The sequence below is a fragment of the Aaosphaeria arxii genome, assembly GCF_010015735.1.
Source record: "Aaosphaeria arxii CBS 175.79 unplaced genomic scaffold BU24scaffold_8, whole genome shotgun sequence".
Lineage (NCBI taxonomy): Eukaryota > Fungi > Ascomycota > Dothideomycetes > Pleosporales > Aaosphaeria > Aaosphaeria arxii.
In genome coordinates, this window is record NW_022983481.1 from 941,682 (window position 1) to 954,682 (window position 13,001).

Below are 13,001 nucleotides of genomic sequence, written 5' to 3' on the forward strand. Positions count from 1 at the left end.
AGTTCAAGGAACCTCGTGGTAATGATATCAATTATAGACGGTCACATGTGATTTGGATGAATATGATATTAATTAAGCTTCCCTGATCAGCTAAGATGCATATTTGACATCTTCATCTGACTTGTGGAATTGACATCTTCACCAGCCTTCCAGCCATTGTCAGATATGCGCCATTTGCTTCCCAATGCAATCGTGTTCCTTCATTTATAGATAAGGTCCACACCCGCACCATAACCTCTTGAGGTGCCAAACGCCAGAAATCGATCCTCCAAAATTGCTACTTGAACGGGGTATCATACGAGCCACTCAGATGTCTGTCTTTCCTGAGTTCATCACCTTTGCAGCTTGCACTGCATTCATCTTCTGTGTCCATCCAGGGGCAGGTACGACCTTGCGGACGGTGCGAACCTCGTCAGAGGCGTAACCTGGAATGCGGATGTTGTAGTTGCGTTCCAAGATTAGCTGCAGGTCGCGAATCTCCAGTTGAGGTGATTCACGGAGCTTAGCAAGCTTGCACGCTGAGCCAATGACGTTGTCAACGAATTCGTCTGCGAGTGCGAGCATTGTCTAAAAGAGTTAGCGTGTCTTTCACTTAGAGGCTGTAATTATGGTGCTATACCTCCTCAACCTCTGGAGTAAGCGCGTCCTCTGCACCACCCGTGACCTGCCGAACAAGTTCGTCGAGCTTGCGTTTGCTGAGCACCCGGTCGCCCTCGCCCTCAAGTTGAAATGGAGGGAACTTATTGATGACTGGTTGGCCCATGGATCCAGGTGCGCCGTTCGCCGGGCCGCTCATTGTCGGACGCGCTTGACCCATTCCTACAGGTACAGGTTGAGTAACGTTTAGTGATCGTGGAATCGGAAGTTTAGGGTTATTCAATTGTTCACGCTCACGGCTTCCAGGAGCTTGGAAACTGCCCGGGCCTCCTTGCATAGGAGTGCCTGTCCTCTGATCGGGTTGCGAGTACGATCTTTGCGCCGCGCTTACTGCTGCCTGGTGAGTGAGGGGTACCGGAGGCCCGGCAGAGGTGGCGGACTGAGGATGTGGCGATTGTTGATGGTGCTGCTGGGCGTGGGCATTTGCTGCGAGTGGGTTAATTTGCGGGCGTTGCATCTGCTGTTGTTGCTGTTGAGGGTTTTGGCCGAATTGGGCTTGGTTTGGATGCGGCATCGACTGCGAATGAACAGCAGGCGGCGGTCGCGGTTGCTGCATGCCTGGTGGCATCTGTTGATTCTGTTGCTGCCCAATAGGCACGTTGGGAAATTGTTGTGGTTGCTGTCCACCCTCAATCTTGATCTGTGGTTGTGTTTCTTGCTTCACAACAGGCTGCTGTTGCGGTTGTGATTGTTGCTGCTGTTGGCCTTGTCCCTGCACTTGTCCCTGCGCTTGTTGTGGCTGCGACTGTTGCGCGGCTTGAGGCGATTGTTGGGTCTGAGCTTGTTGAGGTTGCGCGCCTTGACCTTGTGGGTGCTGAGCCTGGCCTCCAGCCTGAGAATTTCGCCGCTCATGCTCTGCCTTCCATTGCGCCTGTTTCGTCCTGAAATCATCGACGAACTTCTTCGCTCCGGAATATTCATTGAGCATTACTTGCTTCTGATTGAGGACGTCCGGTCCCAGTGGCTGTCCCGCCTTTTCCCTGTTCTCCATCATATTGTTGAACAGAGCCAACCGCTCTTGCGCTTTCTTCTGCCTCATCAACGCCAATGTATAGGAACTCCGAAGCTCTTTGACTTTTGCATCTCCCTCAGGCGTGCCTTCTTGTATACCTCCATCCGGTGGAAGACGAACGGGAAAGCTTAAGACGTGCTTCATGATCTCGGGCGGTGGCTGATTTGAGTTTTGCTGCGCTGCTTGGGGACGAGCTGCATTACCCTGCTGAGGGGGTTGCGAGGGTGCCGCCTGATTTGCACCATCCTGCTGTTGCTGCTGAGCCGTTGCCTGTGCTGATTGTGGCTGCTGTGTTGGTTGCTGTTGCTGCTGCGCTTGCGGTTGAGTCTGCTGCTGTTGCGCTTGCGGTTGTGGTTGCGGTGTCTGCTGGGCTTGCTGCTGCTGTTGTTGCTCATTGCCTGGTTGTGGGGATTGCTGAGTCTGTTGATTTTGACCCTGCTGCTGCTGCTGTTGCTGCTGCTGCGCAGCCTGCTGTTGCTTCATTTTGAGTCGATATGCTCGTTCTTGGCTAATGAGTTTGCTGGACCATTCCGCTAACTTTGCCTTTGCCTGGTTGTGCTCTGGGCTACCAACTGCTTTTGTGTTGTAGATATTCCAGAAATTTTCCATCGCTGGCCTATACTTCTGCTTCTGATCCGCATTCAAGCTGTGAAGCTTTACTATATCTTCAGCCTTGAGCATCTGTGGTGCTTGTTGGGGAGGCCCTTGGGAGCCTTGAGCCTGGGGATTGCTCATTTTGGAAGACCGCGGCGCAGTTGCGTCGAGTGACCGCTAGAATAATCGTGGTGGTAAGCGATATATCCCAAAGCGGCGCGTTAATTCGCGACCGGGATAGAGGAGATGTAGGTGCTGTCGAAGTTGGAGAAGAAGAGAGGTTGTTGCTTCTACTGATCGATGAATCTCAGACGTCGATACAACTAGGTCGTTGAAGCTTGGCGATTACATAATCCTATCTTATTGTCTGGAGGTTTCAACGTGATATTCGGCATTCAAACGTAACAATAGGAGAGAAGTTAAGTGAAAATATTAGTGATTGTAACGTGAATCCTTGCTAATTAATTATATCGTTACTCCTGTTGTTTTGTTGCTGCTCTGGCTCGCGTGTTCTTCACTTCCCACTCAAACTCTCGCAACGCTCTCAACTCACTTCCAACGAACAAACCACCCATCAGTCCTTCTAAGACACCAAGACTCAATCCGAATGTACTGATCAGCATCAAAATGAAAGCAACGTAGTTGTGGGGTGCCCACCAGACGCCGATCAGACATCCAATGCTTAGGCAAAGCTGATAGCCAAAGTGCCCCATTCGTAGTCGTCGCTGCGTCCGTTCACGCGCTGTGTATTTGGTGATAGTCGCTAGGATCTCATCATATGTATTGAGTTCCAAATACTTCTCTGGCAGGGCCCAAGGACTATGTTCCACAGATGATGCCGATGCTGTACTTCTTACTAGAGTAGCCTCAACGGAGAAATGGTCGCTCAGTGAGCAGTGGAGAGTTGGGTGCCTCATAGTCATTCCCACACTTGCATCCTTTAGGCTCCATTCCGCCGTGTTCTCTCCAGTTGCTGCGTCATGATGAGATCCGCTGCTGAAGAAGATGTAGTCGAGCCTCTTTGCATGAGGATCATCGACAGTCGGCTCTATAACCACGTTTTCCCCTTTGGCAAGTCGCTTTTGGTGAGCATGGTTCCAACGCCATGAGTTGAACGCACTATCGCAGGTAGCACCATTCACGGTGAGATTGAACTCTGCGTTAGGCATGGGCAAGCCTCTGAGCTTTTCGACTTTGTCTTTTGCAGCTCCAATGGATGAATCGGGATGAATTATGCGCCAGACATCGCGAACAGGTGAATGTGTTTCGATAATTCGATGTGCTAAGGACAGCGGTATCATATTAAAGTCGCCTAGGCCAATGACAAGATGACCTCTTTCGGCAGCACCTCGCATGAGCTTCGTTATTTCCCAAGCTTGTGCTGTGCGGTGACAAATGTATGAATCATGTGGCTCCGATTCATAGGGGGCGTGTAACTGGGTCTTCGTTAGGTGAACTGAAGGATAGCTCTTTGGGGATAGGAAGCTTTACGTGAGTGCAGAACACTTCTGCAATATCTCTCCGTGTCGGGCCCATTCTAATTCTTGCACAAGCAACACCTTTGCCGACAAACCAGTCTCCACGATAAAACGCTGCGGGACGTCCATTCAGTGGATATCTCCACATGCTGCTTTCCTCGATTGGCCATCGTGAGAGAATGACTAGGCCGCCACCGAAAATTCCACTATGATAGAACTTTCCGTAGGGAAGAATGTGTTTCGTTCTTTCACGAATGGCATTGTAGTCCTGTTGCGTCCAGCACTCTTGCAATCCAACAATATCTGGAGGAAATTCAGCGGCAGCTATCTGATTTCCTATTTCCGCTAGGCGTTCATTGCGAAGTTTCGAGATGAACTTGAGACCCCAGCAATTTAACGACAGTATCCGTAAGCTTGTAGGGCCACTTTGTACCACTTCTGTCATGTTGGCGGGTGTATCGATGTTTTTAAATGTATCATGCGAATTGGAGATCCAAGGATGGGGTCGGTCATGGAAGCTCGAACAGGGATCAAGGATGTGCCTACTCACCGCCTTAGCGATCGACGCGCCGGCACGGCAGAATATTTGCGGACCGCGTCCGTCTTTCTCGTTTGTCCCATTGAGCTCTTTCAAAACAACCTTACAACTCACTATTTGACCAACACTTTAGATACCCTTTTATCAGCACCAACCAAGCGACCGCTCTGCAACAAGGCCCAGGAAATACATATCTGTTGTCAGAAGCTCGCATCATCAGACTCTGGCCTGATTCTTGATATGGACGATTCTCGCGACCCATCTCCGAAACGAGGCAGAGAAGCGGATGAGTATGAACATGAGGATGCGCGACCTCGAAAGCGCTCAAGCTCGGGAACCCCAAATGGATCTGCTTCATACCGATTGGCGCAGAGGCCTGCGAGAAGATACAGCAGAGACAATGACAGTGAGGACGACCATAGATACTACAGAGACAGGAGGAGTCCACAATCTGGATCACATTCCCGTTCAGGGTCACGATCGAGGTCTCAATCACGACGGCGATCACGGTCTCCCGAATCGACGCCTCTTCCTCCGAAGCCAAACGAACTGCATTATAAGCCCACAATGATTCTTCACGGACACAAGAAAGGTGTCTCCGCTGTCAGATTTTCTCCAGATGGACGATGGATAGCAAGTGCATCGGCAGACTGTACCATCAAAATCTGGGACGCAAAGACGGGGCAATTAGAGCATACGCTTGAGGGTCATCTGGCTGGTGTAAACATCATATCTTGGTCTCCGGATTCGAAGATGATTGCTTCTGGTTCAGACGACAAGACAATTCGACTCTGGAATATCACAACAGGTTTAGCACATCCCACGCCATTTGTCGGCCACCACAACTATGTCTACTCCATCGCTTTCTCTCCGAAAGGAAATATGCTCGTCAGTGGCTCCTACGACGAGGCTGTCTTCCTATGGGACGTTCGCGCAGCTCGCGTGATGCGATCACTGCCTGCCCATTCAGACCCGGTCGGAGGCATCGACTTCGTGCGTGACGGTACTTTGATTGTCTCTTGCGCCAACGACGGACTTATTCGAGTTTGGGACACCGCGACAGGCCAATGTCTCCGAACACTGGTCCACGAAGACAACGCGCCGGTCACGTCGGTACGCTTTTCTCCCAATGGCAAATACATTCTTGCTTGGACGCTCGATTCCTGCCTTCGTTTGTGGAACTATATTGATGGGAAAGGAAAATGCGTTAAGACGTATCAGGGTCATATGAACAAGAAGTACAGTCTTTCAGGCGCTTTCGGGACATATGGAGGTGAGCCTCCTTACCAGTACGCGTTTATTGCTAGTGGCAGCGAGGACAATACCATTGTGCTATGGGACGTGAGCTCGAAGAACGTATTACAGAGGCTGGAAGGGCACAAAAGCCCTGTTCTAGCCGTCGATACACACCCAAGCGAACATTTGATTGCGAGCGGAGGCTTGGACAAGGTGGTGCGAGTCTGGCGTTCTGAAGAAGGGCAAAATGAAGTCACAAATGGGACAAACGGCACAGAGGAAGTGGGAGAGAAAGTCGTCAATGGAGACGAGGCTGAACTTCCGCCGTACCCCTTTGGCGAATGAATGGAGGCTTTGTCCGAAGTACCATTTATGTTCGACGATTTTCTCATCTCGTCGCTTTTCTGAAATCTAGATACCCTTTGGCAGTGGAATTCACTAATGAATATGTGATTTACAATGGCATGCGCTTCTTTGCATCCTTCATGTCGGATCAGGATTCTTCCAAGTCCTTACATGCTGTACCATCTTATGTATCGCTTCACCCCCATTTGGAGCATTTCTGTTGCACCCATTATCCTACTTCTGTCGCAACACTGGGCTCTCGCGGTGTCCCGGCATATCTCTGTAAAGAGCGGCTCTTGATTGAGCCCGTTTACAATCATACCAAAGCTTCCTCAAACATATCCGAACTGCATCGGCAAGACGAGCTCTGTTTCTGGTGGTACGGCGAATCCAAATATCCCAACTCTCCTGTATCCTAACGATCCACCTCAACTCGGCACCGCCGCAGAAGAAGCCGCGCTCCCAGCACCCAAAAGCCCAGCACTAGCCTCCCTCTCCAAACTCGTCTTCATCTCCAACCAACTGTAGAAATTGGCACTCTGGCAGAAACTCTCATACAACCCATCTCTCGCCCTGTGCCTCTGCATAGGCCCCTGACCTCTCATTTTGACACTCGTCCCATGCTTGCCTACATCCTTGATAAAGCCGTGAACAGAGAAGCTCGCGTACCTGAACGTTCCGGAGCCGGGCGATATTGCAGTGGGAGACACTGACGTGGCGAGGTAGCGGTTCAACGGCGCGAGGAACTGCGCTGTCAGCTCAGCGAAGTGTCGCCGTATGAGCGGGCCGAGGGCGTGAGTTTGCACGTCTAGCTTCAAAAGAGATTCGACTTGAGATACGAAGTGGGGGTCTGATTTCAAGAAACGGCGGGCTGGCGGGTGGGCGTCGATGCCTCCGCCTGGGAGGTCCAGAAGCACGTTGCGGCTCGACTTTCGGTGCAGGGAGTGGTGTCGTCTCGTCGGCACGGGACCATCGTAGTTTTGGAGGTAGAGAATGTGCGGGCGTACTCGGTCCTTGTCTTCTGTGGAGGAGAGAACGCGTTTGAGGAGGAAAGGGTTCGTGATTCCGATTATGAAGGGCCGCGGCGTGCCACCGTCGATGCCGATGCTGCGGAATTCGGATTGCATGGTCATGTATGGTTTGATCTCCCCGGCGTATGGAATCGGACGGATGAGGTCGATTAGAGATGATATGGCGTCGCTACATAATTGTGGCGATTTCGCGATTACGATTATCGGTTCGCAAAGAAGTAGTTTTTCGTATAAAATATAAAGATCTGTGATGCAGGGCATGAACGGCATAATTGAGTCCCATGAACCTAGCGGTTCGTAGGCGTATATTGAAGTCGGCGTATCTGATATAAGCGGCAAAGGGCCAGGAAGACCTTGGAGCGGAAAAGCGACATGTGGCGCAATATCTAGAGTGATCATTGTGCCTAAGAATGGGAGCTCGTGGCGTCCAAGAGATGGAGAGGGCCAAGCAAGTATTTGGGAGTATGCCGCTTCTAACGTGGTTGGGTCGCTGATGACACCTGACTCGGTCATCTGATGGAGCAGGCGATTGTAAAAGGATAGAAAAGGATGGTGCGAGATGAGGACTAATGTTCTTTGGTTGAAACTTCTTTTCATAGTGTGGTCGAATTCTTGCCGGAAAATGCAGCATCCGTAGAAGTTGGTAGGGCTGCCATGGGGAGCTTGCGGAGAGCTTAGAGATATGTCTGGGGAGTTGTTCGTGATCATGAAATTGAACCTCATGTCTTCAGCTGTTTCTGTATTCTGTTGCTCTGGGAAACTATTGGGTAATCAGGGATCCGCTACCCATATTGGAGAGATTTAATCTCATACCTGTTGAAACATATGGCTGCGAGATCTTGTGTGCTGAAGGCGACATTTGGAGGATACAGTATCTCCACTTCTGGACCTGTACGGATGGAAGTTGAAAGATCAGCATCGACATAGTATCTGCAGATTCCAAAACATCTTACCTATGTCAACGTTGAAGTTGCATACAACAAATGCAACAGCCCAGTGCTGGAAGATGTCATTTGCGGCTGGCGTAAAAGTCATCTTTTCTGAATGTTGCGGTTGCCCATTCGAACCCATGGTTGTAGTCTTCGGCTTCTCCTTGTCAGCCTATATAGGCCATATCAGCGCCTTGTCAGTGGAAGGGAGGATGAGACGGTAGAGAGAGATCGATCGACTAAGTTTAGGGATAGCCTCGACGATTGTTATATGGGCCAAGGGCGCCGCGGCGTGCATGCGTATACAATAGGAGTGACAGGGTCCACACGTGTGGCTGATTTCTTGAGCTTGTCTTGAACCCGTAATCGAACGCAGATTGGCTCTACGGAAATTGTACCAGACGTCGTGAATGGCGTCGTTTCGTCACTCCCGGTTACTGTAGTTGCTTTAAGTAAGGTCTCCAGCCGGATCTCCTTTCTCGCCCACTTCAAGCCAAATGATACTAGCTGGAATACTCGTCGTTTGGTCTAAGTAATATCAGTATCCACATTATTTTACGCTGATCAGATACTTCCAAGTACACAGCGTAATACATAAGGTTTTGTACTGCGTCGGCCCCTCTCTATTGTATCTGGACTAGGTAGCCTCGCCTCGGCGCGATGACGTGCATCTAGACTCTAGAGCTTGCACCCCCGACCTCTGAACTAAACACCAAACATCACCTTCTCCAACGTCAAGCCTTCACGCGAGAACGACGATCGAATTGACCCACCCGACAGTGCGCGAACTAAACCCGTATCTTTGTTATTGCAACATATACTCTGCCCCACCATGGTAGTAGCTGCCTAGCAGCATCCGTACGACCACCATGGACGTCAACATCACCAAGGCCCTTAACGATAAACTCTACGATAAGCGAAAGAGCGGAGCACTTGAGCTTGAAGGTCTCATTCGAGACTCATTAGCTGCGGGTGATCATGACAGGATTCAGAAGATTGTTCACCAGTTATGTCACGAATATGCCTACGCCGTCCATCAACCACACGCCAGAAATGGAGGTCTGATTGGACTCGCCGCCGCGTCAATAGCTTTGGGACCTGTATGGAAAATAATAAAAAACCTAAACTTAGTTATGGGAAGCTAATATCATTGCAGGAAGTCGCTCGTTACCTGGAAGAGATTGTACCCCCCGTGCTCGCCTGCTTCTCCGACCAAGACGCCCGCGTCCGATACTATGCCTGCGAAAGCATGTACAACATTGCCAAGGTTGCAAAGGGGGAAATACTCGTCTACTTCAACCAGGTATTCGATGCTTTGTGTAAGGTAGGGAGCCGAAATCTGCGGTCTAGAAGCCAGGTTGGCTAACGTACGGTCTCGTACCAGCTTGCTGCAGATTCCGAATTATCGGTCAAAAACGGTGCAGAGCTTCTCGACCGGCTTGTCAAAGACATAGTGTCTGAATCAGCAGCATCATACATTTCCATACTGCATTCACCCCCTGAAACTAAGGATGGAGAGGGCTTCGATGTAGAGGAACCACCGCCAGAAGATCTTGTTACGGCTTTCTCATTGGAAAGGTTCTTGCCGCTTCTGGAGGAGAGGGTAAATGTTATTAATCCATTCACTCGGACATTCCTTGTCGCCTGGATAACCTTGCTGGACTCGATTCCGGACCTGGAGTTAGTGACCTACCTTCCTCGCTTTCTTGGAGGTCTTTTCAAATTCCTGAGCGATCCCAATCAAGACGTCCACACAGCCACACAAGTATGTCTTGACAGATTCCTGAACGAGATCAAGAAAATTGCAAGAGTCAAGCGAGGGTTGGCTGAGAGTAAGAAGAGCCAAGGTGAAGAGGGGCTCAACAGATCCACGTCTAGCATTCGGAGTGCGGCAGCCGAAAGTGATTCTGGCAGCTTAGCAGTCGACAACCAAGATACAGAGGATGAACACGATGGTGCCAGTGTTGTTAGTGGCTCCACGGCAGCAAACGAGGATAAATCAACCAGCGATGGAGACTGGATGCCTGGACAAGACGTCCAAGTGGACTATAGCAAGATCATGCATATCCTTGTGTCCTTCTTGAGTGAACCACACGGTAGGCCTTTCCGTCTCCATACTGAGGAACATACTGACTGTTTGCAGCGGAAGAGGAGATCCAACTCACCGCATTACGGTGGATTGATAGCTTTTTCGAGATATGTCCCGAGGACATCATGCCATTTGTTCCGAGTCTGTTGTCACATGTTCTCCCAACGATGTCGCACGACGTGGAAACAGTTCGTGCAGCTGCCAACAGGGTGAACACGTCCTTGATGGATTACATCATGTCGCTATCTGAAGACAGTCGGAACGACATTGCAACGAGTGGGCCAACGCAACTACCCACCTCTTTGTCCGTTCTTGGAAAAGAGCTATCAGGTGTTGAGCGACGTGATTCAAATCTATCTAGTCGTCTACTTAAGACGGTCATTCGAGATCAAGCTCTAGCCACAGAAACGAGGTCTATTGATGATAGAGGGACTAGGACTCCCACTCCAGCCGAAGATCGTGGGCCGTCTCCCCGGCCAGGACCAGAACTGGACTACCAAGCTGCAGTCAACGCCCTGACTCTTCAATTCTTGAATGAGCATGAGGCCACGCGGGTGGCTGCTATTGCATGGCTGATCATGCTCCATCGAATGGCTCCGGGCAAGGTCAGAGCGACTGCGGTTCATGATTGGCATTGAGACTAACCATATTTCAGATTCTTTCTGTCGAGGATGGAACTTTCCCAGCACTCTTGAAGACCCTTTCTGATCCTTCCGAAGCTGTAGTGACACGCGATCTATTACTTCTTTCTCAAATCTCTAAGAACAGCGACGACTCTTATTTCACATCCTTCATGGTTAATCTCCTGAAGTTATTCTCCACCGATCGTCGTCTGCTTGAGACCAGAGGCAATCTCATCATCAGGCAATTATGCGTGACTCTCAGTGCGGAGCGGATATACCGAACAATGGCCGATTGCCTTGAAAAAGATGAGGACGTTGAATTCTCCAGTATCATGGTGCAAAACCTTAACAACAACCTGATCACTGCCCCTGAGTTGGCAGATCTCCGGAAAAGGCTACGTAGTCTGGACTCAAGGGTAAGTACTCAACCACATCATGTCTCAACATATTGTTAACCGCATGCAGGACGGTCAGTCTTTTTTCGTCACCCTGTTCAAGTCCTGGTGTCACAACGCAGTTGCTACTTTCTCACTTTGCCTCTTAGCGCAGGCATACGAGCAAGCATACCACTTATTGCAGATATTGTAAGTCATATTCGGTATTAGCATAAACAAATTATTAATACAATCCAGTGCGGATCTCGAGATGACCGTAAATACGCTTATCCAGATTGATAAGCTCGTTCAACTTCTCGAATCACCTGTCTTTACTTGTGAGTAAGACCTAGCCATAATCTGTCTGCTTTATCATCTAATCTATATCAGATCTGCGCATCCAACTCCTTGAGCCGGAGAAATATCCCCATTTGTACAAATGTCTTTATGGCTTGCTTATGTTGCTTCCTCAATCATCTGCGTTTGCTGCGTTAAAAAATCGTTTGAACAGTGTTAGCGCTATTGGCTATCTGCACATTGCCCCCCGCACGTATGTCCCCTCCTCCAATTTTAACCATTTGAGACAGAAGAGCTCAGACACTGGAACTACTAGCAGTCAGCCAGGCCCAGCGGGTCCTAGCTTCGAAAGGCCGAATCGGCTGAAGGCCAGAGAAGAGGGCGGTGTCAAGTGGGTCGAGCTGCTCGATAAGTTCAAAACCACGCAGGAGAAAGCGAGGCGGTCGCAGCGTCTGGCCGCTCTGGGCGAGGAAGCGACAGGATCGCCAGTGCAAGAGAAGGAGAAGCCACATCCCGAAGGGCCACCCAAACCGTTAGGTGGACGTCCAAATTCGGCCGCGAGTACCAATCGCCCATTGCCTATGCCGGCTCCGCAAGTGCCACAGGCTGCAGGACACAAATCGAGGACCAGTCTGAGCAATCTCGGTCGTTTTGCTGGCGGTGTTGCCGGACGTAAGAAGAAATGATCTGGTCACTTCCCCTGGTGCGGAGGTTTAATCAAGGTGTAATGGGAGCGTGTCCTTTGATGCCATAGCGCTGTATCTGAACTTGAAATGCATCGAGCGACTGGAGTCGGGTTTCCTTCTTCGGTTGTTCTTATGAGATCTTCATTATCGATGTTTGCCTTTCCTGTATCTTATTCCATCATTCGTCTTATCCTGCTCAACGGAGACACTCTCAGTCTTGTCTTCAACCGAGCCATCAATGACCCAACTTTCGATAATCTTCTTAATCTCCGGTCTCTTCTTCTCTTTCTCTTTCGCTTCCTTCGCCCTCCTAACATAGCCACTGTATATTATAACCTCCGCCACGGCAATTAATAGGCTCCCTGCCATGCTCAAGCCCAACCTCTTTGGTGCAGTCCAATGCCGCGCCGCCATCCAAATAAAGACGCTGCTGGCGATAATCGACACCAGAACATTTATGATGAGAATTATCTGGCGGTGCACCTCTGCGTAGCTGATATCGTCATCTGCCAGTGCAGCTTCTCGAGGATCGAGGTGGCCTAGCGAAGAAGTAGGGAAGCGCTGAGAAAAGGATTCGACGGCTGGTGGAGGATTGATCATGCGTTCATAGGCTCGCGCCTCCTCTTCGCGACGCAGACGCGCCATCAATGCTTTATACTCTGGCGTAGGTTCCTTCTTTGGCGGAGGAGGGGGGAAGTAGACTTTGGAGCCTTTGAGTAGGGAGTCGAGGCGGTATCGAAGCGGGCCGTCTTCGTCTGATTCTTGGTCGAGCACGGCGGAGTGCTGTTTCAGTAGCTTCGACAAGTCTATGAGTTGTGAATGCGAGATGGGGTTTCCAAGCTTCGGATCCTCGAGAGAGGGCTCGGAATCGCGCTGCAGGGCGGAGTGTTGATCGGCGTCGAGGATTGCAGCTTTCTCCAACGCCCGCACGATGACGGGCGTCATCTCTAACAGCACCATGGCAGACAACGAATCGCCAATTAGAAGTTTCGTGTAGGTACGGAGGAGAGAGCCACGAGCGCGATGGCCGAGTGACCATAAAGTCGGCGCCTGGAGCTCGAGCTTCGCCGCTCGCCGTTCCGCATGCTTGGCACCGATACATTAGCGTCATG

The 13,001-nt window shown here is 50.4% G+C and overlaps 6 protein-coding genes across 6 annotated transcripts; 2 read left to right on the forward strand and 4 right to left on the reverse strand.

Annotated features, from left to right (window-relative positions):
* Positions 1-15: 15 nt before the first annotated feature.
* Positions 16-2,550, reverse strand: BU24DRAFT_425991 (uncharacterized protein). Its single transcript, XM_033528874.1, has 2 exons — positions 620-2,550; positions 16-567 (listed from the first exon to the last, which is right to left on the reverse strand). Exons 1-2 carry the CDS (start codon positions 2,402-2,404, stop codon positions 307-309), a joined length of 2,046 nt encoding a protein of 681 aa, XP_033380493.1. The 5' UTR covers positions 2,405-2,550; the 3' UTR covers positions 16-306.
* Positions 2,551-2,688: 138 nt separating this feature from the next.
* Positions 2,689-4,230, reverse strand: BU24DRAFT_495223 (DNase I-like protein). The gene is made up of 2 exons (XM_033534111.1): positions 3,755-4,230; positions 2,689-3,699 (listed from the first exon to the last, which is right to left on the reverse strand). The coding sequence occupies exons 1-2, from the start codon at positions 4,184-4,186 to the stop codon at positions 2,737-2,739; spliced, it is 1,395 nt and encodes a 464-aa protein (XP_033380494.1). The 5' UTR covers positions 4,187-4,230; the 3' UTR covers positions 2,689-2,736.
* A 152-nt stretch (positions 4,231-4,382) lies between these two features.
* Positions 4,383-6,082, forward strand: BU24DRAFT_425993 (WD40 repeat-like protein). The gene has a single exon (XM_033528875.1). It carries the CDS (start codon positions 4,520-4,522, stop codon positions 5,858-5,860), a length of 1,341 nt encoding a protein of 446 aa, XP_033380495.1. The 5' UTR covers positions 4,383-4,519; the 3' UTR covers positions 5,861-6,082.
* Positions 6,083-6,222: 140 nt separating this feature from the next.
* On the reverse strand, positions 6,223-7,926 carry BU24DRAFT_397034 (DUF1630-domain-containing protein; the record flags this gene model as incomplete). The annotated part of the gene is made up of 3 exons (XM_033525328.1): positions 6,223-7,651; positions 7,705-7,780; positions 7,845-7,926. The coding sequence occupies 3 exons, from the start codon at positions 7,924-7,926 to the stop codon at positions 6,289-6,291; spliced, it is 1,521 nt and encodes a 506-aa protein (XP_033380496.1). The 3' UTR covers positions 6,223-6,288.
* A 763-nt stretch (positions 7,927-8,689) lies between these two features.
* On the forward strand, positions 8,690-11,889 carry BU24DRAFT_435568 (ARM repeat-containing protein; the record flags this gene model as incomplete). The annotated part of the gene is made up of 8 exons (XM_033530103.1): positions 8,690-8,920; positions 8,977-9,144; positions 9,205-9,916; positions 9,964-10,514; positions 10,565-10,948; positions 10,998-11,116; positions 11,165-11,244; positions 11,297-11,889. 8 exons carry the CDS (start codon positions 8,690-8,692, stop codon positions 11,887-11,889), a joined length of 2,838 nt encoding a protein of 945 aa, XP_033380497.1.
* A 144-nt stretch (positions 11,890-12,033) lies between these two features.
* BU24DRAFT_465724 (uncharacterized protein) lies at positions 12,034-12,834 on the reverse strand (the record flags this gene model as incomplete). The annotated part of the gene is made up of 1 exon (XM_033532299.1): positions 12,034-12,834. The coding sequence occupies one exon, from the start codon at positions 12,832-12,834 to the stop codon at positions 12,034-12,036; it is 801 nt and encodes a 266-aa protein (XP_033380498.1).
* Positions 12,835-13,001: the final 167 nt, after the last annotated feature.

What these genes read in the sequence shown, in the direction of transcription:
- BU24DRAFT_425991 (XM_033528874.1), bottom strand. Translation starts at nt 2,404, where the DNA reads ATGAGCAATCCCCAGGCTCAAGGCTCCCAAGGGCCTCCCCAACAAGCA. An exon ending in TTACTCCAGAGGTTGAGGAG is followed by an intron (nt 568 to 619) that starts GTATAGCACCAT and finishes TAACTCTTTTAG; the next exon opens with ACAATGCTCGCACTCGCAGA.
- BU24DRAFT_495223 (XM_033534111.1), bottom strand. Translation starts at nt 4,186, where the DNA reads ATGACAGAAGTGGTACAAAGTGGCCCTACAAGCTTACGGATACTGTCG. An exon ending in CAGAAGTGTTCTGCACTCAC is followed by an intron (nt 3,700 to 3,754) that starts GTAAAGCTTCCT and finishes ACGAAGACCCAG; the next exon opens with TTACACGCCCCCTATGAATC.
- BU24DRAFT_425993 (XM_033528875.1), top strand. Translation starts at nt 4,520, where the DNA reads ATGGACGATTCTCGCGACCCATCTCCGAAACGAGGCAGAGAAGCGGAT.